Genomic DNA, 23,918 nt, shown 5'->3' with positions numbered 1-23,918 from the left:
TTTGGAACCCCTGATGAAAAACTCGCACTCGTTTTTGATCTATTACATCAAACCTGTCATACTTAACTAACTTGGGTCTCACAAATTAATCAAACTCTTTTGTTTTAAACAGTGAAGATGAAGACAGTATTCCAAAGCCCCAAAGTGTTCGTCGCAATTGTTATTTTCGTTCCCGTAATTATTGTGATATACATGAGTCAAGAAAACGAGATGACGAGATTAACAGCGCCAAAGAGACAAACAAGAAACGAGTCTGTGATACCGACATCTGTAGTGACAACTAACCGCACCAAAACCAGATTAAATGTGATTCTGTTGACGCATATGAGCTCTGGATCGACAATTGTGGGAAATATGTTTAATCTTCATCCCGATGTGTTTTATATCTATGAACCTCTGAACACTCTTAGAAGAGACATTGATGCGAATGAGTGGCGTGCCCTACAAAAGCCGAGCAACGATGCCTACAGACAAGACTTTTCGACTCTGCTTCGTGACTTGTTCACTTGTGGCTTTGACGAAGAAAGAACGATCGAGTTAGCTTTCCCTAAATGGACAAGAGAATTGAACTCATGGTATTCATCGACACCGCTGAACAAAGAATCACTGAAAAAAGCTTGTAACGCGCGAAAAATCACAGTCACTAAGATCATGCAAACAAGACTTCCCAGAGAAGGTGGAATTCGTGAACTCGAGCAGGTGTGCCGCTCAGATCCTAGTAAGTTTGACTGTTTCATTATTCACCTGGTCAGGGATCCACGCGCTGTCCTTTCTTCTCTAATTCCGCGACGTTTCTTCATGGAGGGGCCAGTCGCCAATCTGTTTACACAGACGCCAATGTCTCCCGAAGGAATAAAACTTCTGAAGGAAAATGCGCAAATGCTATGCACGCTCGTGTTAGAAAACTTAGATCACGTTCATGCAGAATGGTCAAATTGGTTCAAAAGGCGCTACATTCTGGTCCGTTACGAAGACATTATCAGCAACATTCCAAAAGAAGTGTTCGACATATACAAATACTTTGGTCTTCCTATGGTGGATATCATTACCAATTGGATTAAGGGCATTCCGCCTCCAGGCCGGGATACATCGCGATACTTGGCGCTGGTTATATCGAAAACTGATACCGCTTCAATCGAGAAATGGAGATTTCGCGAAAAGCCTTCGCTGATTTCTTCGTTTGAAGAGGCTTGCAGCCCACTGATGAAAACTGTAGGCTACATTTCAGTAAATGGCTCCGAAAATCTTCAACACGACAAGAGCAAGCCGCTACGAACTGCAAAAATACCATTCCTTACAGGCCTCCGCGTGCAAGAACCAGCCTGAACTGATAAACACGAAGTTAAGGTTTCTACAGAAAACTGTTATTGATTTGGGTTAAGCTTAAAAGCAAAAAATGCTGCGAATCTGAGGAAAGAAAAAATATTTAAAGGTTTATTGTGTTTTGCTGTGTAAGATTTACGTTAATGATGTATGTAGAAATGTATATGTAACCATTCCATTATTTCACGAAATACAGGCGCAAAGAAAGTGGTTCCCAGATCTCCTTCTGCGATAATCAGGAACTGAAACTACTACAATCAACCTCGTACCCAGGGTCTCTCTCCTTCCTGCTCCCTTGAGCGAGAGAGGGCAGGAAGAACCGAGACCCGAGAACCGAGGTTGGGTTACTATTCTAATTCTCCAAGTTTGATAGTCTGTGTTCTAAGATTTCATTTTAATTACTCTGACTTCTTCAAACAGTCCAGAAAAGATTGGACAAGGACATTTCTTTGTATGGTATGCATACCATTGGTTGCCAATGTAATAAATTTCCTGCCAAGAAAACCAGCCCGCAAATCTGGTCGAGTTTATTCACTTCTCTTATATAATTTTGTGGCAAAAACCTTATTTAGGTTATGTTTTACTGCCAAAAGTGTGTCCACGGTTTGATCAAGTTTGATTGGCAAGGATACAGTTGTTAATTTTAGTGCGGCCATTTTAAGAAGGTAAAAGTTGTAAGTTTAGTCATACAGAACTGTAGTATTTGTATTCAGTTCCTCGCGAGCATGGGGTGGACTCACTTGTTCAATTTTGTGGAGGTTGGAAATTTTAAAGTAACACATTTGCTCCTACCTCCAATGAAGTTAAGGAAAAATTATAAGTATGTAACTCATAAGTAGAGTATAATTATGCATATTCTATGAGGTCCTAGTTTATTATGTGCGTATACAAATAATTAGATTATTTAGTATATTCACTAATTAACACATCATGCATGTTACAGCTGGTGCTGTAAAATCTTTCATTTTACTAAAGAGCAATGCAATAAAAGCCTAGACACCTTATGTTATTTCATAGTTTTTGCTATACTTAACTATGTCCTGTATATTTTCCAAGACTGGCACGGGATCTGAACCACGGTCCACTCGACACCAGCTGGAGTTGTTATGCATATCATTATCAGGATTTCCATCCACTGCTCTTCCCTATACAGCAACACTAGTCAGGTCATTGCTGTATTTTGAGGAGTGAGCTATGGGCTTTCCAAGAGCAAGATTCTCTGTGTCAGTGAATATAAACAAAATTTATTTCACTTTGCTTTAAATATCCCCTCATTTCAAGGGTTTCATTGAGGGCATTGAGGTACCAGGCAAATTGACTAGTTGTGGGGACAATTTTACCTACCTAGTTTGACCATTTATTAGAGGAAAGTTTTCCTTTTAGCAGAAGTTCAGTACAAATAGTTTTGCCCATCTGTTAAAACCAGTTGCCCTTCAGATGAAACCCCTGCATTTGCCTGAATATGATGAATTGTTTAGACAGGAATGACCATCATTGTGTCTCTGAATGCTAGGTACATACATGCACAGAGATGCTTCTCATTGATTATTCAGATGGGGGGGACTGCCAAACTTGCTAAGAGTGGTCAACTGACTTGGGACTACAGTGGAAACCTGTTAATCCAGTCACCAACGGACCACAAAAATCTGGGCGTAAAAACGTCAGGTGGCCATAAGGTGGGGTTCTGCGGTATGTGATACATGGGTTTAATAAAGATACAATTCTAGTCCTAAAGGTATCCACTAAAGGATAAGGACTACATTCTCTTAAAACCTTGTGGCAAAAAAGACCTAGAATATCTGGATCATGTGTACTAAAAGCATCCGCAGTAGAGTGTCAATCAATACCCTCAATCGACCTTTGATCAACACTCGATCAATGTCTCAATCAACACTTGATCAACATCTTGATTGATGCTTGATCGGTGTTGGTTGATATACAGCTGAGTGTCAACTGACACTTGATAGCATGTCTGCGAAAATTAGTTGACTCTCAACCAATGTTCCACCGAGACATCAACTGACTGTCAATCGAGTGTCAACCAACACGTCAATCGAGTATTGCGTGTATTTTGATAATATCATGATTTATCACTATTTATTCTATAGATAGGACCCTGCGTGCACTCTGATTGGTCAAAAACCCATGTTTCATCAGAGTATAAAACATGGAAAAAGTGTGTTTTATTGTTTTTCGCCATATTACCTGTATGTCATAAAGCAAATGAAGAAGCCAAAGCCGTGTAGTACAGTGATAACATACTCCGGACGTGCTCTCCGTGCTCTCTCGTGCTTCATACTCATCCGATTTTGAAATTACTTGCACGATTTCTCCCTTTATTAAATCCATTTTGAAATCACTGGTTATCCTTGCAATCTGATTGGCTCTCAGTGGTGCGATTTATTCATGAATCGCACTATTTTTTGCTCTAAATCGCATCTTTTTCTCAGCCAATGAGAATGGGACAGTAAAACAAACCAACCAATCAGATTTCAAGATTAGTTTAAAGTAATCAATAAAATTTCAGGAAAATGAAAGGCAAAAACCCATTGTGTGGAGAATTTTGCAACTACATGTAGTATTGCCAAACTTTGTTGTTATTGTTGTTTTTCCAAAAAAAGTTGACGAATTTAATTAATTACAGTTTCTGAATGACGATTATGAGCTCCCTCAGGCTGAAGACCTACTTTAATGGAAGTTTCCAGCCTTCAGTGTCCATTTTGACGAATATTTTAGCGATTTTTCTTCAACATCTGCTCAAGATCCGTACGATACCGAGTTCAGTAAAACATAAACAAACGAAAACCACACAACAACAAATTCAGAGCCATCTAAAGTAGGTAGATGTTTCCAGGTTTCCGGTAGTTTCAAACGAAGCAACAAAAGAGCTCAACTCGGTCGCTGTGAATAAACATAGTCAAAATACGCCCCGCTCCACAAAACAGTGAATGAATGAACGTCTTGCGAAGCTGGTGCAAGTCCCGCCATCTTGGAAATATCTTGAAACAAATGGCACTGCAAGAACTTGACAAGGTCCTGAGTATTGAGTCCTTCGCCGAGGTCACAAAAAGAAATGGAGATGATAACGAGCTGGACTCCCTTAAAATCATGCCATTAAACAGTATGAAAGAAAAAAAAACGTACCATCCACTGGGCATCGTGCACTCGAGGGAGTTTCACAACTCAAAAGAAATCCATCGCAGAATTACGCAGGATGCACCTTCAAATTAGTTCTCCAAAGCCAATGAAAAGTCTCAGCCTCAACCACAGAATAAAGAAAGGCGTTCCATCATTGATTCAGGCGACGAGAACTGAACTTTTATACCTGAAGTGGCATATATTCGTTCAGACTTCAAAACTGCTTGTTTCTTTGTCATGCTCGGATGAGCTTTCGTCACATGACATCGTTTTGCATACTAAATGAGACGTAAAGGTGTTTCCGGTTCCGCTTTTTCTTTTTGACAAACCGGCTACTGGAACAATACACCAAAAAGCAAAAAATTAAGGCGATAAAATTGTGTGATTTCAAAATGGATCTAATAAAGTGGCAATTGAACTTCATGTCATGCAATTTTGGTCTGAAATCATACTTGTGATTTCAAATCGAACTCGCGCTGCGCGCTCGTTCGATTTTGAAATCACACGTATGATTTCAGACCAAATTGCACTCCACTCAGTTCAATTACCATTATATATCACAAGTGATTATTAGTCATGATATAGTGATAATACGCAATACTGCACCTCTCTCGCTTGTTTTCCGTTAAATTTTGTTTGGTTCCTTTGCCCATGTTTTCAGCGCTCAAAAAGACGCCCTCCACCTCACCTTCGACAAAAACACCATAAGGGCAGCGGAGAACCTTTTTTCCCACTCCTTTGTATACAGGTTGAAGACTGAAGAGTTGCGCCAACTATCAGGGACATGATTTTTGAATTTTCAATCACCTTCAGAAACATTTCTTGAGAAAAGAATATACTACAAAAGACGGCGCAATTCCGCTATGGACGCAACAGATCGATATGAAAACTGGCCGCCATCTTGTTTATTGCGTCCTATAAACTTAGTAACCATGCCTTGAGCAACCTTTTTGGCACGAAACAGCATTAGAGCGGAAATTTCACGATTTCCTGTAATTTATCACTCACTGGCCACGGTGGACTTTCACTTTGTTCCTTTTTCATTGATGAAATGGAAAGTTATGTGATTTAGCCGTTTCAGTAAGTTTCAGGAAGCCTTGTACCTGCTTATTCTGCAAGTCATGTTGATTGTTACCGGAAAACAAACCGAGGCTATTTTGTAACTTCCCTTAGAGCTAACAGCCATTAGTATCACCTAACTAGTGGGCTAATGGAAATCCTGCATTTTAATTGGCTACGCTACTAGAGGACTATTAGCAATAGCCCTCGAGTAGCGAAATTGGCGCAATCGAGCGTGACGCTTTCTTTCCTTTTATTCCCAAATAAATATTTCTTTAACTTGCATTTGCTAACCGTCATTGTTGCCTTTTCTGTCCGACTAGTTGGGTGATACTAACAAAATCAGACCCTTCGCCCTCAAGGGCCACGGGTCAATAGCCCATGAGGCTACGGGTCTACTAGCGTTAAATATCACGTTGTGAAAGCAATGATAAAATATAATGAATATCGCATCATTATTCCTGCATACGTATACGGTGCACTTTAAAAATGTTCTTTTTAAATACTTGCTGGAAAATACAGTGTTTAGTGCTACTGATTTTTTCAGCCGGAGAAGTTACCGTGCAAAACCTTAATAATTCATTTTCACAGAGTTTGTAGGGTTTCATGCATAAAGAAACCGAGAAATTTCTTTGATGCCAAATGCATCCTAATCTGTCTACCTACCGTCAATTTGTCTTAGCAAAATATTAACCCGGCGCGTGGGATATGAACGAATCGAAACCCAAGGGGGTGGGGCTGGGGAAAGACAAAAAGTCTCTGGTGGGCCGCGCTCGCATCGCTAGAGCGCTCGAAGAAAAATAACTCGTATTATTATATGGCAAGGTAGTCTTGAGGTAAATCCGAGCGTTCTGATTGAAGGGTTCGTACCCTTTTTCAGAAATAAGTTTCCAGGCCTTTTCCAGGCCTTTTCCAGGACTCTAAAATTCACATTAACCCATTCACTCCCAAGATCTCAATTTTAATCCTCCTTGCTGTCTGCAATACATTTCATATTCTTTACTTGAGTTTAACAGATTTCCAGCACTTTCCAGGACCAGTAGCCTTTTTCCAGGACTTTCCAGTCCTGGAAAATGACATAGTAAAATTCCAGGACTTTCCAGGTTTTCCAGGACCCGTACCAACCCTGTGATTGGTTCTTTCTTGGTCGGGATTTCGCCATACGGACCGTTTCAATGGAAACGGTCATAAGCTGTGTATTTTTTGTTTTCGAAAGCCGGCAAGTTCAAAACAAGCATGGCCCGAGTGTCATATAATAAACTACTTACTAACCTAGCTAGCTCGAGCCGTCCTGGGGAATATTGGCCCTCGGTCGTTTTTGTACGGACCTCGCTGCGCTCGGTCCGTACTGCCACGACCTCGGGCCAATATTCCCCAGTACGGCCCTCCCGCTCGGTTAGTAACAGGTTAGTCAAAAAAATAATAAACGCGCGTTGACAGACTAAATACATGCTGATTACACCGTCAAATGAAGACGTGTGAAAAAATAGCGGTATAAAGCTCATGACGTCATATGACGTCATGACGGTCGTGTTGCTGTTCTCAAACAATGAAATTTCTTCTCTTTGGGAAATGAGTTCTTTTGTTATGTAACACTTTCCTAGTGTTTGGAAACCAATATGGCTGCCAGGAAAACAATCTATTTGGTCATCAAACCAACGCCTTCATATGATCACAGAACGGTTAAGTTCTTTCAAATCCGCTGGTTCGGTATCATGGTGAAAGCGTAACATTTGTAATAACAGGCTTTAACTTCTAAAATGGATAACATTCAATTAACTGATCACTCAAAGGAGTCCTACACAAACATCTTTTATTACTACCGTGACCTTATTACTACTGCATTTCAAATCGACTTTTTTTAGTTTTCATGTCTACAAGTATTAGAGTACTCCATGCCTACAATATACAACTACTTACTTATTACATCTTAACTCACTACATAGGCATAGTAGCTTATGGCATCACTATGCTTTAAGTCTAATCCCTTCATGGTTCTTTGTAATTAGTAGGGACCTTTAGATTGGACTACGCGTACGAGATTGAGAGCGAGTACGATTTTCGATGTTCAAACCAGTGACGTTTCCAGAGCCCTCGCTCCTCATGTTGGTTTTAGGCAGAGAGGGTAGCTAATGGGATGAGATGGGTATGTGATGTGATAATTTTATTCCAGTATTTCATTCTGACTACCATCAACCCAATTCAGACCAGTTTTCTTCGTGCATGCACAAGACGAAACTACTTTATCACCCACGGGTTTTTTTGTATGACAAAAATAACTAGAAATTTTTAATTGTGCCAAGCTTTGCAGTATAATTTTTGCCTCCGAATCGACAATATGATTTCTTTTTTTATTTGTTATTCCGTAAGAACACAAACTTTACTCAGGACAGCAGCTTTATTCAGGCTAGAATTTACTTATCGACGCCAAAGAAAATATATATGACATGAGTCGCCCTTGCTACGTTATTCCATTGGTACTCAGGAACTAAATTGAGCAACAGCGTTTCGTCACTGCATGACAATTTCATCTCACAATTTTCTGCATCGCAATTTTGCTTCTCTGAGCTGCATGTTTTACTTTTCTACATTGCAAATTTCACTTTTCTGCACTTACGATTTTACTTTTCTCCGCTGCAAATTTTCTGCCTTGTCAATGTCACTTTTCTGTTCTACCAATTTTACTTTCACTGCAAAGTTTTCTTCAACTCTTAGCCACTTTTTCTGCACTGCCAACACTTTCGCACATTGCTAATTTCACTGTTCTGGACTGTTTATTTCATGGTTCTTTAGTGCCGAATTCTATTTTTCTGCATTGCCAATTTCACTTTTCTGCACTGCTTATTTCACTTTTATGCATTGCCAATTTCATTTTTCTGCACTGTCAATTTCAATTTTTTGCACTGCCTATTTCACTTTTATGCATTGCCAATTTCACTTTTTGGCACTGTCAATTTCACTTTTGTGCATTGTCAATTTCACTTTTCTATGCTGCCAATTTCATGGTTCTTTAGTGCCAAATTCTACTTTTCTGCACCGTCAGTTTCACTTTTCTGCAGTGCAAAGTTCACTTTTTACACTGACAATTTCACTTTTCTTTGCAACTTAGGTGGCTTAAATTTGTAATGCCCTTGTACTGCGCATAATATCTTTCCTTATAGTCATTTTCACTTTTCTGTTTTGTCAATTCCAATTTTTTTCACTACCGATCTTATTTTCCTAGACCGTTAAATTAACTTTTCTGACTTTCAATTTTTTTTTCTCAAGCTACCATTTAAAATAAAGATTTTTTAAAGAAGAAGAGTTCCTTGCTTCTGCTGGCCAGCAGGGTCACAGTTTCAAGTAACGGAGTCAGGAGATAATGAACTGTCACGTGACACTAAACGTTGTGATCAATCAGACGTCCAAATGCTCGACTGCATATCCACACCGTATTTTTATCGAATTCTTCCAAGAGTGGTGGAGGATCGTGGAGGTGCCTCGCAAGACGTAACAGGACCCTAAGACAGGCCCACTGCAATGGAATTAAACGGATTGTAGCGTGTGCAAAATACCTTAATTACTGGTATAAAATGACAGACGATGATTGATAGGTATTGCGGTCATAAGTTCGAAGACTGGAAAGACCTTCCGAGTGTGATATGTTAGTCAGTTGTGCAAAGACGTTTCGGCCTCCTCCAGCTTTGCTGTCTAGGAAACACGAGTAGCACCATTGTCGGCCACACGCATTCCTTAGGCCATTCAGGCGGGACGTGATGTATTTTCCCTTGATCCGTTAATCTCCCTTTTTGTCATTAACAAATTAATATTAGAGATATCTATTGTTCTTTCAAAATAATCCAACGATAACTTTTGTTCCCTTGGACGAAACCACCATGTTTTCTTGTTCTCACGAAATTCTTGACTTATGAAAACAGATCTGCCTTTTCGGAATTCATGTAAATTATTCTTGTATATTGCCAATGTACACAAGATTAAAAAGAACCTTTTTACACTTGAAATTTGCGAGAAGGGGAAGACATTGTATTAGAAGGTGAAGACATTGGACTAGAAAAACAAAAATACTTTTTTTGACTTTTTTCAAACGACTCCATTTAGAGACGATTCGATCCCCTTTCCAGTTCGGCAACCTCAGAAACACGAGTAGCACCATTATCGGCCAAACGCATTTCTGAGGACAAGTCTTGGATTTGCGTATGCTCTTCCTTTTTCCCAGGTGACTGACTTTATTTAATCTTATTGGAACAATTTTATAAAATTTGACGAAAACCCATGAGAACAGAAGGTATCGAAAAATAATCAAACCTTGTTTTTCACTTTTGTTTTAAAGCAGACATGAAAGCAACATGCAAAGTCAAAATGCATGAAATTTCAGAAATGAAATTTAAAATATATATTTAAAGACACAATAAAACCAAGCATATCAGCGCAATAAATGGCGGCGGTCTGTCATAATTTGTAGTGTCCGATTTTCTAAGTGCTTACAGTGAACCGAACAGACTCCTCTCGGCGGGTTGCAACAATACTTGAAACTCAAAAAATTCTGTTAAGCTTTATATCATAATGTTTTACGAAAGGCAAAGAAAGAAAGGAATAGATGTGTTCCAAGTTACCGACAACTTCGGTGATGTACGTAACTCCGTTCCAGCTCGGCAACCTCAGAAACACGAGTAGCACCATTGTCGGCCAAACGACAAGGACAATTTTTGGATTTGCTCGTCTTTTTTCCTAGGTGACTGATTTTATTTAATCTTATTAGATGACTCGTTCAATTTCAAATTAGTACTATTTTAAAAAAAGAAATATCATAACATTGTATTAGAAGGTGAAGACATTGTACCAAAAAAACAAAAATACTTTTTTGACTTTTTTCAAACGACTCCATTTAGAGACGATTCGATCTCCGCTCCAGTTCGGCAACCTCAGAAACACGAGAAGCACCATTGTCGGCCAAACGCATTTCTGAGGACAATGTTTGGACTTGCGCATGCTCTTCTTTTTTCCCAGGTGACTGATTTTATTTAATCTTATTGGATGAATAATTATCATGACTCAATCAAGTTCAAATTAGTATTTTTTTTAAACAATTTTATAAAATTTAATAAAATCCCATGAGAACAGAAGGTATCGAAAAATAATCAAACTTTTTTTTTTTCACTTTTGTTTTAAATCAGACATGAAAGCAACATGCAAAGTCAAAATGCAAGAAATTTCAGAAATGAAATTCAAAATATATATATTTAAAGAAACAATAAAACCAACATGGAGTTTGCCTACATAACAAAAACGGCCTGACGGCAAGATATCGTAACCAAAATGGCAAAGATTTTAGAGATATAAAATCTGACCTGGCCAGACAATATAAGTTTACTCTGGTGTTTTTTAACCAAGGCTGCGATTATTTTGTCGATGCTCAACTCCATCATGCATGGAATGCTGGCTCGGTGCCTGTAGTCATGGCTACAGACAAGCTTGACGAGTTCCTGCCTGGTCCATACCTTAATCATTCTGTCATAAAAGTCCGGGATTTTGAAACACCACAACTTCTCAGTCTCGCCGAGTACCTAAAGTATCTCAGCAATAATGACACTGAGTATAACAAATATCTGGAATGGATATGGGGACATCACTGGAACCGCTATATGAGATTACTGGCTGCCAAAGTATCCAGTTTACTGCAAAGTCTGTGTTGCGCTTGCAGAAGGACGAATACATAAGGGTGGTCTGAAACCAATACCTTGCAAGCCGAGGCAATTTGCCGACTGGAAAATAACAAAAGACGCCTAACTTATTAGTTTAAATATGTAGGGACTTGCGACAACAAGAAGGCCGTGAAGGTAACAGAACCCCTAGCAGAAAGAGATTTATGCTGATCTTGTCATGATCACGTTTTTTGACTGCACAGCAACATGCAAAGTCAAAATGCATGAAATTTCAGAGATGAAATTCAAAATATATATATTTAAAGGAACAATAAAACCAAGCATATTAGCGCAATAAATGGCGGCGGTCTGTCATAATTTGTAGTGTCCGATTTTCTAAGTGCTTACAGTGAACCGAACAGACTCCTCTCGGCGGGTTGCAACAATACTTGAAACTCACAAAATTCTGTTAAGCTTTATATCATAATGTTTTACGAAAGGCAAAGAAAGAAAGGAATAGATGTGTTCCAAGTTACCGACAACTTCGGTGATGTACGTAACTCCGTTCCAGCTCGGCAACCTCAGAAACACGAGTAGCACCATTGTCGGCTAAACGCATTTCTAAGGACAATTTTTGGATTTGCTCGTCTTTTTTCCTAGGTGACCGATTTTATTTAATGTTATTAGTTGACTCATTGAATTTCAAATTAGTTCTATTTAAAAAAAAAATTGTAAAATTTGATTGAAACCCATGAGAACAGAAGGTATCGAAAAATAATCAAATCTTTCTTTTCTAGTTTTGTTTTAAATAAGAAATGAAAGCAACGCACAAAGTCATAATGCATGAAATTTCAGAAGAGACATTCAAAATATATATTTAAGAAACAATAAAACCAAAGATATTATCGTAATAAATGGCGGCGGTCTGTCATAATTTGTAGTGTCCGATTTTCTAAGTGCTTACAGTGAACCGAACAGACTCCTCTCGGCGGGTTGCAACAATACTTGAAAGTCACAAAATTCTATTGCGCTTTATACCACAGCATTCTACGAAAGGCAAAGAAACAAAGGAAAAGATGTGTTCCAAGTTATCAGCAACTTCGGTAATGTGCGTTATATATTCCCCAAGCACTGTTAAGCCAATATTTTCTGCAAAGCTTGTCGAATAACAAAGTGTGTCATGAAATCAGGGATTGGAACGAGTTAACTTCGAGAGGAGAGCGCATGCAGACATTCCTTAAGATCCCTTTAGCACCAGTGACACATCGATTGATATAATTTTCTAGGACTTGCATGCGACTGAAAAAAGACGAAAGAAGACTTTTTTTCTTGGTAATAAACGTGCGACATACACATTTTAAATTGATCCTTAAATCGGATGAAGGAAAAGACGTCGTCAACTTCAATATAACTCTGTTGACTGCAAAGCTCAGTTTGTAAAACGTTGGTGAAATGTAAAGAACGAATCAAAATTACTAGGCACAGCTCAAGATCCAACAAGATTGCACCCGATCGAAGAAAACAGAAATCTGTCTGGAGAATGATGGTTCACGTGACCACATTCCCGTTCTCCTTTCTCTGGTATGAATGGGGTTATGTTGTCAGTCAAGATCGAGAAATTGATTTTACTACAGCATATAATGGTTAATTAAGGATTTATACTGTGAGAGATATTTGAAGACTTAAGAACTAGCAAATATCACGAGTAGTGTTAATCCTTAATTGCTTGGGCGTTCATTTGATAACTCATTTATCATCTGACTGAGAAAACAACAGCACAAATGCGGTAATATTTTAGGTAATGAAATGAACTCACTACGATTCCCACCTTTTACCTTTAGTAGGATTGTAACATGTTAAACGACATTTAAACGGTAGCTTCGGCGTCATCTTGGCTCCCACTACAAAAGTAGATTTTTAAGTCATAATAGGCTTCCAATATGTATTATTTCAGGTGTGAAAGAGTCAAGAAAAAAAAGCTCCAGCTTGTTAAACAGCTTTGCACAAATGGCGATAAGATGACGCCGAGACGGGATGAAATGGCTTTTAAATTTCTTTTAAAATGTTTTTCTATAACGTTTTTTAATCAGGAGACTGTAATAAAGATACTAACTCTATCACATCAAAGAAAAAAATTAAATTAATTGATTGTACAGGATAATTCGCCTTTTCGAAACTCTTCTAAGCAAAAATTAAAAACGATCAACTCATCTACGCCTTAAAAGAAATGATACATTTTAATAGGAGTACGAGCATTTTGTGTAGTTTTTTAAGTACTGAATTACTAGACAGCAAACTGAGACAAACTGCAGGTGTAAGTGTACGTTGCTCTGAATAAAGCAAACAGCTCTCGATAATGGTGACTTTCCTTTATGTGCGTATGTAAAAGTATACAAAATGAAATCTATGTAACAACCCCTGCTCTCAAACCACTAATCCTGAGCTTGAATGATTCCAAATTAGCTTCATCTTTTCGAGATTTACCTGAAAAATAAACCATTATTTTTAAGTGTTCAGTAGTCCGTATTGTTCAGTGTTTCTTAAATTTTCTTATAGTTCGAAGATAATAATTTGGCTACCCTTTATCCTTTTAAATGATACTGGCTTAAGTCCAAATGCCAGAACAAATCTCTTGGCTTGGTATGGGAATTAGGGCCAAAATGGCTCTGTTTGGTATGTCATTTTGTGTTTGCATAAACGAAAACATAAATACAGGAGGGAACAGGGATGAGCTCATTCCAATATCAAATTATCCTGGTATCATTTAAACACCCTAAATTGGATTAAACTGCCCTCCATCAAAGAAATTCAAGAGGATTACTGTAACTTCACTTCTCGTTTGTTTATGTTGGTCAAATCATTGTCAAACGTGAAATTCAAGCCTTCCTGGTCTCTGTACTTTTCTTTTTTCTTTAAGTCTTCTATCACGTCACGGGGTCCTACCTCAAAGTTCGGTCCTTTCCTTACGTAAAGCACTACGTCAACAGTCAATAAGGCTAAAATTAAATTTTCCGTCTTACCACATGAATTTATTTAAAGTAAGGTTCGCTCTTAAAATTCTCAATAGTGGTCTGAAAGCTTACCTTGAAATCTTCACTCTGCTGATAATCTTCATCTTTTCAGTCTTCACCATTTTTGCCAAGACATTCCCTGGAAACTCACACGCTTTGGCTGTTTCCAATCCAGTAGCCTTAAATTCAAGTCTTTATTGATCTACTTCATGCGGCTCCCATTAGGCAAAGTCCTAACTTTACTGTTACTGACCTTTTGTAAACCTTCCAGTCTTTCATTGGTATTCCATTGCCACCTCAAGGTCAGAATTAGTTAGTAAGAAGATTGCCGATTTCAACTGACACAGGAGCATCTGGGTAAGCAAGAGTAACAGACTTTAGCAACAAAACATTTTTTCATCTATTTCTTTTTGAAAACAAAAATAGAAATGCGAACGAAGTTTACACTCAGGGTAAGTGTGGAATCCCGGAGAGACGCCATGAGGCTTAAAAGGCCTCCTCGTAGACTTCCTCGTTATAGTACAATGTATCTTTGAAGGCTCGCACTACCTCTTAATTTTGGACATGTTTACAGATGTTTACATGTATCGACAAAGGTACGTTTGGTTTGAAGTTTCGTCCGTACTTGTTTAATGAAAACAATTTGCACAACTCGGTAAAACTAAACCAACTGTGCTGCACTTTGGGCACGAACGTTCCCGCCACAGTCTACCAAATGATCGATGGCGAATAAAGAAATGTTTGATTTCCAATTAGGTCGTGCTTTTTCATGACGTGGTCTTGCTTAGATGCAACTGCCTGAAATAGTCTTAAATTGAGTAACTTAATTTCATCTATATCAGAAATCCTATATCATTATGTACACGCGTATTGGTTAATATGATATTATAATAATCAATCTTTATATCGCCACAAGAATGTTATCTTCAGGTTGAGCCACATAAACTTATGTTGGAAACAAATTAACCTGGAAGCAATTTGACCCACAAAATGTAGTGCACTCAACAGAATAACTCACTTTTGATTGGTTGAGAGGAGTTACAATTTAGTCCAAATTTTACTCAGTAGGAATACCATTCATATTTATATGGCAAGAGTCTATAACCACAGTGAAGTACAGCAAATTAAAAAATAACAAACAATTGCCTTTAATTTATTTTACTTTGGTAACTTATAAGAAGATGGCTGGGAGATGTGCTGGATACACGCAAACTAAACCCTTGAGTTTCCGAATGGCTCAGATTCCTTACCCTTCTTTCGTTATTTACTTGAACGGGCCATTTACTTAAAAATTATACGGCCTTCTCCCACAATTTGTCATCAACAGTTGCTCAAAATATTTTCAAAGTTCTGAAGTTGTACCTATCTAAAGGTGCATACATTTTTATGACCTTTAAAAGCACAAATTGTAGCTATTGGGTTTGAACTTTACACGAGTATTAATAAGCAGTTTCCTACACAACACAATAATAGACAATAAAAAAGACAAGACACCAAAATTTCTCTAAGACAGATATAGTGTCTTATGTATACAGCACGCGCTATCCTGTCAGAATTCAGTAATCAGTCAATCGATTGTCTCTGGAGATGAATGTGGAGGGTGGTTTTAAATTTTATTAAATACTTTAAGCTGCCCACCCTCTGTAAATTCTTTCCAGCTTGATTCATTTGTAGTTCTTCATCGTGTGAGAATTCCCATGAGTGGAGACAGCCCACATGATATGAAGTGTTTGTGGGTCAATCTGTAGATATGAAACAGTTACAATTGCTTGTGCACAGTATCCTCGGCTGGTGTGTGGTTCAACCATTCTTCCCTGGTGAGCTACCCCTTTCTTTAGACGAAGCAGTTTTAATAAGTCTGGAATTGTTCCATTTCACATTGTAAGATCCAAAATTAACAACCTCCTGCAATATAAACGGAAATAATTCATGTGTCACTCATCTTTATGGAATACACGTCCCACCAAAAAGAAAAGCTCCTTTATTGCTTATAGTCATGTAATTTCTGCGTTACGCGTTAAAACATGACGAATACACAAGACCTCAAGCTTATATGTTTTTGAACACGAATTTATTTCCTATTTCATTGCCTCAAATTCGTTGACACCATAACCATAGCCGTAGAATTGTAACATGGTTAATCTGATAAAGTAAATTAAAAATAAAATGTGCACAACAAAACTGTCAAAACTGGAAAACTGATAAATCATTAAAAGTGAAAACTAGCGAACACTCTAGAAACTCATGCCCTCCTGCATCAATGTTGAAAAGATTGAATAATTCGGCAGAATTTATAACTTTAGTTGTAACCGTTTATTAAGAGACATTTAAATATTTTAGAAACGAGCTGATTTGGTGACGTTTATGATATGGGTGTCAAACATTTTTCAGTTTCTAAATATTGCCAACTGACTAGATCTGAAAAAGTATACAACAGAGTAGACTTTGCAATTTTGGCTAAACTACAGAATACAGGGCCACTTTTAATCATCCACCAAACAAGCCGGCTCGTTTGGCTCGTTTGCTCCTTTGTCATTCACTGCCGAGCCAAACGAGCGAAACGAGCCACCAGATATATAGACCTAGGACTCAACGCATATAGAGATTATTCCTCTTTCTTTTATCTACTGCCGAGCCAGACGAGCCAGACGAGCCACTAAACATATAGACCTAGGTTTTAACGTATATATGGATTATTCCTCGTTCTTTTATCCACTGCCGAGCCAAAAGAGACAAACGAGCCACTAAATATATAGACCTAGGTTTTAACGTTTATATAGATTATTCCTCGTTCTTTTATCCACTGCCGAGCCAAAAGAGCCACTAAATTTATGCACCTTCAAAGGCGGCCCTGTATTGTGTAGTTGTTTGGTTAACCTTTTGTCTGCTTATCCTGCTTTTTTTTCTTGCAAGATTGTCATGGGATAGATAAATAACAAACTCAAAAAACAATGTTGGGCTTGTTGGTAGTATCTTTCAGTTAAAGTTAGTTGTTCCAGTAAGGGGGTTAGGCCTCGCGTTTTGGCTTATCCTGATACGCATCGATACGCATGAATAATATGATGATTGCCACAGAATAAAAGAAAACAAATTCAAAAGACATTCTGTAACTGCCCTTAGGCTAAGAGTTTTAAGAGGCAGTATTACAGCGTAGATGCCATACATGGATGACTGCCCTGCTCCGAGAAACCTAGATCATACTATTCACCTCAGTTAGGTTTGATTTCTGGACATGTTCGATAAAACATCCGTTATTTTCACTAGGCAAGCAAAAGAAACCGTAAAGAATTCAGTTTATTTTATTCCACGAGGGCACGGTAACGAATCCTACAATCTGATTGGTTCTGACCGCGGTCCAAACCTTTTATTAGTCTTTCATACAGCTACGTGCAATGACTCTGTTCCTAGGATTATCAGTTGAGTAAGGCTCGAGGGAGGTTTGGTTACGAAGTTTTGGCTTCAAAATTAAGGCGGTGTCACGGGCAACCTACCTCGTTTCTGTTGGTAACTGAACAATATCAACAGCCGTTGGTCTCCTGTCATGCCGCCTACAATTTCGCGCGCTTTGCTGCCAATTGACGTCAAAGGCCGACAAGTTGCCAACGGATACGGAGCCAGTTGCTCGTGACAACAACGCGATTTTCACATTAAAACTTGGTGACCATGCAAACTTTCGTCCCGCCTTACTCAACTGATAATCGTAGTACATATGTGCTACCGCAACGAGTATCAATCGAAGGAAGGCCGAAGTGTATTTCAACATCTTACTTTGGGGCATAACTTCGGATAGTGGTGCGTTGCAAAATCGATATTGGTCGTTGACATATTGATTTGTTTACATCTGGGTGAGTGACAAATTTGCATATTCTTTGACTCTAACGATGGTTGTTTCTACACTACGCTTATCCACGAATAAAAATGAATCAATTTCAGTCGAGTTTACCTCTCTGATCGTTGGTGTATTTGAGAGAATTTCTGTGGAATACACTTGATGAATCTTCTCGTTTTCTGATTTCAAGTGACTCGCAAACAATGACAGAAATTGTTTTTGTCGTACAACTTCAAATTTTATATTTCACGCCGGGAAGACAACGTTGTAGAACTTACAAGTGATGAACTAAATGCAATAAATATTAAATTGTAAGAAATGAATCTGTTCTTTAATGCAAGCTTTTGTGTCTGGTATCTGAGTTAGTGGTTGCGAAGGTTTTTTTACGAATGGTTTGTTGACCGCACGTTTTACAAGCCGATTTAGAGACATCCACTTGTAAGTCAATTACCGCAGGAAAAACATGAACATGTTATTTCCCGACTTAGGGTCGGTCCGTATAGTGAAAAACTGTGACCACGGACTAAAAATGCGGCCACGAGCGGCACTTTCATGACCTCAGTCATAGTTTTTCACTGATAGGGACTTCCGAGCCGGCAAATAACGGCCTTATGCGCATACTGACGCCTCGAGAACCGATGATGATGAGCCGGCAAATAACATCTAGTTGCGATCTAATTCGCCTCGCTCAAACGAACGTAAATTAATATGATAGGATGCGCAAGCGGATCCAAAATTATGTGAAGTCACAAAGTAAAATGCAGGCACTCTTTCTTACAACGAAAAAGCTGATTATCAGCACCCATAGTAGCGCTTGCTTTCTTTCCGCGCTCGCTTGCGAGTTGGTCCTTCTGTCGTCTCATTCGACTCGTCGCTTCTCTGGCCTTTTTGAACCGTTTTTCATCCTCAGAGCCGGACGACAAATTATAGGATTCATACTTTGCTATCACTTGCCAGCCATCCTTGCTCTTGCTAGTAATTTTTATTACTTTTTGCCGTTTGCGAATAAACCCCCTGGCCTCTTCGGAATGCTTCCTTAATGAGGCTTCTCTGTACTGGTTTTCTCGTTTTTTGTCGTGTGTCTTCTACACCAAGTAACAGCCTAATTTGGTTCGGTTTTTATGGTTTCAATAATGAATCTAATTCTGCATTCAGAATTCTGCATTCATTGTACAAAGTCTTTATCTGTCTTGTTGTTTTGTTGAAAAGACCTGGTCAACAGCTCCCGAGTTGCCAGTTCCAGCACAGGGTTAACCCTCCAGTAGAGGCGGCAGTTTAGAACTGTTCAAGTCGCTGTTTTTAATCGGGCAAATTGGTGAGTAGGAGATCGCTTGTGTTGCTTGCTTGCGTGGCGAAATGTTTTGTACTGTTGATGCCTGAGAGGCTTGTTTCAGTGTCAAATTTTACACCAATATAAGCCTGTGAGGCTCGCTGGTGTCCAATTACACACAAACAGAGTCCAATGGACGGAGTGTACAGTCGATTGGGCCCGGGCGATTGGGTTTAAGATTCACGAGTGAAAATTGACAATAAAGTTGACAGTTACTTGTGATAATATATAATTTGTTCGTGGCCAGTCTTACGCAGCGCTTTTCGTTTCGTTTGGTCTCTGAACAGTCCTTTGGCCGGGACGAAACGAACGCGCTGCGTAAGTCTAGTCACGAACAATGTATTATCACAAGGAACTGTTAACTTTTACTGTCAATTTTCACTCGTGAATCTGTGCGGTCGAAAATCCTTATGCGATATAAGGCGAGATTGCTGTCACCATTTTGTTAGCGAACGGGACTTTGGGCGCGATATTCAACGAGTTCGCCAAGCGGAAAAGGCCTCTGAAGAGTCCCTTGCTGGGACGAAACGAAAGCGCTGCGCAAGACTAGCCACGGATAATGTACTATCACAAGGAAATCTCAATAAGAATACTTTTTAATTGTATTTCACGCTTTTGGGTTCGCACCGCACTTTGGGAACGAAGATGATACATTATAGAAGAAGAGATTTTCTCAACAATTTAACTATAAAACTTCGACAATATGGAAAAACTTAAAACCATTTTGGTTTAAAAACGACGTTTCGACCTTCGCTTAACGTCATTATTAAGTCAACTTCAGAATGAATAACATGGATAAAAATGTAAATATAAACATTATATTTACATTTGTATCCATTTTCGCTCGCTTAACGTCATTATTAAGTAAACTTCAGAGTAAATAAAAAGGATACAAATGTAAATTGTCTCAAGCTTTAAGAACGAAGGTAGGTATTTAGCGCTTTTAGGTGATTTTAGCAAGTTTGGGCTCTCACGCTTTATGCAGTTTACAAATGGTGCACCGATCGGATGCCTACTTTTCCATTTTGTACCAATGGTACCAATCGACAAATAGGTTTCGCACGGCTTTCGAGTGTGAATATGACTACTTTCTCTTTTTCACCAATGGTACCAATGGTACCAATCTTTGGCACGGCTTTCGAGTGTTCATGAGTGTAAATATATGCAGCTTACATATGCTATACCAATCGACAAATCGCTTTCGCACGGCTCTCACTATAACTGTGTTTAAAATGCCGGATGCACTTTACAAATGGTTTACCAATCGACTGAGGAGCTTTCCATTCGTACCGGTGGTACGAATCGTAAGGCTTCTTTGACGAATGGTGATCATTTACCCAATGGTACGATTGGTGAGGGTGTTCTGACGAATCGTATCTGTTTGTGTATATTGCACATGTGTCTTGCCGACGTCGGGTACTTTTGAACTGATAATGCCTGTGGGGCTTGCCTATGTGGCTTTTGAACTGATAATTCATGTGTGGTTCATGTATACCGTTCCAATCAAAACAGAGGCAATTATTCTCGGGAAATCCGCCTTTGTTGGGCCTGTGCCCCCTTTACTTTGGCACAGACCTTGCTGACCTGGTTGAATCTAACACTTGCCTAGGAATTAAAATTGACCGTAGACTTTCATAGTCAGTACATATTGACTCCGTAAAGAAGCATTTTGCTCAAAAGGTTGGAGCATCTTAAAGAGAATGAAAGTTCTTCCCAAAAAGTCTCTTGAGGAAATATACTTTAAAACTATTATTCCAAGCGTCACATATGGAATTTCAGTATGGGGAAACTGTCAGCCCTCTGCGCTTAACTCTCTCAACTCCACCCATGCAAGGGCAGCTTGTATTATAAAAGAGCTTCAATCATCGTTAGCAGACGACACCTGCATCACTAAATCCAACTGGCTGCCCATTTCTTACTTTTATAAAAGATCTGTCCTGATGCTTATGCACAAAGTATTTTATGAATCTTCGAGTCATTCTATATGTGAACCGTTTTCAAAAAGAATCTCCCGGAAGCGACCAGCTAAAATGTCAAGCCTTGGTGGTCGCTTATGAGAGCTTAGACTATATTGAATCAAAATCTTTCCTCATAAGAATATGGTAACTACCGAGACTTAACCCATGCGCCAATGCCGATGCAATGTTTTATTCATATGAAAAGGCCTTGTGTCTGCTTATCCTGTTACGCATAATGATTTTTATAGAATAAAAGAACACAAACTGTTCAGATATTTTATAACTGCCCTTAGGTTAAGAGTCCTAAGAGGCAGTATTACAGAGTACAGGCAATAAATGGATGCTTTGAGAAACCTAGATCATACTATTCACTTCAGTAAGGTTTAATCGTTTTTCCTTTAATCCCTGACACGTTCCAGCAATGCTGCAGTATATTGCGTGCGTTTTGCCGTACTTACATTTTCAAAAGAAAACTTAGTCAAGTGTTACCAAGTTGTGTTTAATTTGCATAGCCATAAGACGTCTCCGTGGGAAAATGAAATAAGACTGGGCAATTAAGAGCCATATGAAAACATGCGTGGTCACCTTCGAAGTTGACCAAAACCGGCCATCTTGATCTCCATCGGAAAATGTACTTATCCTGGAATTAAATAACTCATTATGAATACATAGAAAGCAAGCTTTTAGATCAATGTGTTGTTGTGGGCGAGTATAATTGTTTGAATCTGAGAGGTTTTTAGCCTTATCTTTTTTCTCCCGGAAGGTGTCTAAAAGACACCACTGTCCCTATAGACGTGTTGACTTTGAAAGACCTCACAATTTCTGGATGCCTGAATCACGATCGGTAATCTGGTAATATTGTGGTCGTTATCAAGGTCAGTTAATACTAGCAGAGTTGTAAATAATCTTCTGTGCATTTAACATAGTTATTAGGCAGAAATATAATAGCAAAAATTCAGGTTTAGATACCTTTCATTTCAACGATGAGTTCAAGAACAGTTTTGTACAGCAAACATACTATTAAATCATCCAACGTTACACACTAATTTCGCCTCATCATAGTTTGTTCTTCGCATGTCGCTCTCGCTAACAAAATTAGCGCGAATATTCAGATTATCAAGCTGGGAATCATGGTAATAAAAATATCGACACCGTGGAAATAACCTGACGACCAAGTGTAGGACACATTAATGCTGAGTGCAGATTGGAAGTAGTAACTTACATAAGTCTTGAAAGTGAAGAATGATCATCGCAGTAAATTACTGCGATGATCATTCTTCACTTTCATCTACAACCGCAGTTCAAATATGAATTATTTCATATATACTTCACGTCATTATACATAAGTCTTAGCGGACAATAGGACAAACAAGAAAACAACTACACAACGATTATTCTAAAAAGACATTCCTATAAATGAGTTCTTCTTTTCAAAAGGCTTGGAAGTTAAACATCATGGCTTAGTTCTGAACAGTGAAGCAAGACACCTAGTACACAAATTACTTAGTCACTTCTTCGGCGCGCTCGCGCTCGATGCACGATCGATCGTGAAAGGGGAATAGTTTGTGAAACGTTTCAATTCTCATCGTACAATAAATTAACTTCACACTGGTGTGTGTAAAAACGCAAAGGATCCTCGCAGTCAAAACGGGATGACAAATACAAAACTAGATCACGCACCTAACAATATAGGGCGTCTCAGATGTAAAATACTTAGGCTTGGTAAACACGCAAAATGGCCATATTTACTGTCTTAAGAAAAAGTACAATACGTTTTAATTTTTTTTTTCGTATTTACCCGTACTTTCCGGGTAAATTAGACTGATGTATATATAATAAGGGAGCACTATGAAATCCCGTGGTCGGGTCGTAAAAATGTCGCTTAAACAATAATTTCAATTTGCTGTCCATTCAACAGTTCGCTTGATATCTTTGTCGTAATGTTCTAGGTACGTATCGTGTACAAGAGAGTTACTTCATAATTTTAACACTGTTTACAGTTGATCAAAAATACAGCAAAATCACCATGATCGCGTGATTTACCTGTGTGTTCGTGACTTTCTTTTTTCAGTCGCTTTGGAAGGTATATTGCATCTGATCCTGCATCTGATAAAAGCCGCTTTCTTCCTGGCTCGACTACCAGCCGTTCGAGCTAGCGGTGGAACGAAGCACAGTTCAAAGTACAATTGTTTCAATGGCCTAAATATGGACTTCAGCATCAGACGTGTCCCCAAAATGCTTGTATTTTGAATTTTCCATCTCCGCTCTGATGCAAAATTCCTTCCAAAACAACTAAAGAGACACGCAAGCACAGAAAAAACATTTTCTTTTATCAGCTTGGGTTCCTTTTACCACTTTTAAACTCTAAAACGTTCTGAGCTAGTAATCTATGATAAGGAAAGAAAACTATACGAAATTTCTCTTGAGCTAGCAGCGCTTTCTGGCATATCACGTTGAAGTGAACCGGAACTCAAACTAAAATTGGACAAATAGTGAATATGTTAAACTACAGTTCAGATGATTATGTGCTCACCTTAAGCCAAATGAATAATTAATGCCAGGAATGCCAGGCAACCATACATCTTAGAAATAAGCTCCTGCATCTCGTGATTTCTGTGTAAACTTGAC

The 23,918-nt window shown here is 38.7% G+C and overlaps 1 protein-coding gene and 2 long non-coding RNA genes across 4 annotated transcripts; 1 reads left to right on the top strand and 2 right to left on the bottom strand.

Annotated features, from left to right (window-relative positions):
• The first annotated feature begins 52 nt into the window (after nt 1–52).
• Nucleotides 53–1,560, top strand: LOC145468113 (carbohydrate sulfotransferase 1-like). The gene has a single exon (XM_081451799.1). It carries the CDS (start codon nt 118–120, stop codon nt 1,324–1,326), a length of 1,209 nt encoding a protein of 402 aa, XP_081307925.1. The 5' UTR covers nt 53–117; the 3' UTR covers nt 1,327–1,560.
• A 27-nt stretch (nt 1,561–1,587) lies between these two features.
• LOC145468216 (uncharacterized) lies at nt 1,588–5,790 on the bottom strand. The gene is made up of 3 exons (XR_014042170.1): nt 5,713–5,790; nt 4,468–5,680; nt 1,588–2,542 (listed from the first exon to the last, which is right to left on the bottom strand). It is a non-coding gene; the product is annotated as an uncharacterized LOC145468216 (long non-coding RNA).
• A 5,289-nt stretch (nt 5,791–11,079) lies between these two features.
• LOC145468210 (uncharacterized) lies at nt 11,080–23,917 on the bottom strand. 2 transcript variants are annotated; one of them, XR_014042163.1, is made up of 6 exons: nt 23,824–23,917; nt 23,334–23,582; nt 15,812–16,078; nt 14,246–14,526; nt 13,557–13,646; nt 11,080–12,790 (listed from the first exon to the last, which is right to left on the bottom strand). It is a non-coding gene; the product is annotated as an uncharacterized LOC145468210 (long non-coding RNA). The 2 variants fall into 2 exon arrangements; XR_014042162.1 differs by lacking the exon at nt 11,080–12,790 and having other exon boundaries at nt 12,991–13,646.
• Nucleotide 23,918: the final 1 nt, after the last annotated feature.

This window comes from Orbicella franksi, chromosome 14 (assembly GCF_964199315.1).
Source record: "Orbicella franksi chromosome 14, jaOrbFran1.1, whole genome shotgun sequence".
Taxonomy (NCBI): domain Eukaryota; kingdom Metazoa; phylum Cnidaria; class Anthozoa; order Scleractinia; family Merulinidae; genus Orbicella; species Orbicella franksi.
Note: the sequence above shows the minus strand (reverse complement) of the source record. Positions and strands in the feature narration are given on the sequence as shown.

Excerpts from the sequence above, each read along its gene's own strand:
- LOC145468113 (XM_081451799.1), top strand. The coding sequence starts at position 118 with ATGAAGACAGTATTCCAAAGCCCCAAAGTGTTCGTCGCAATTGTTATT.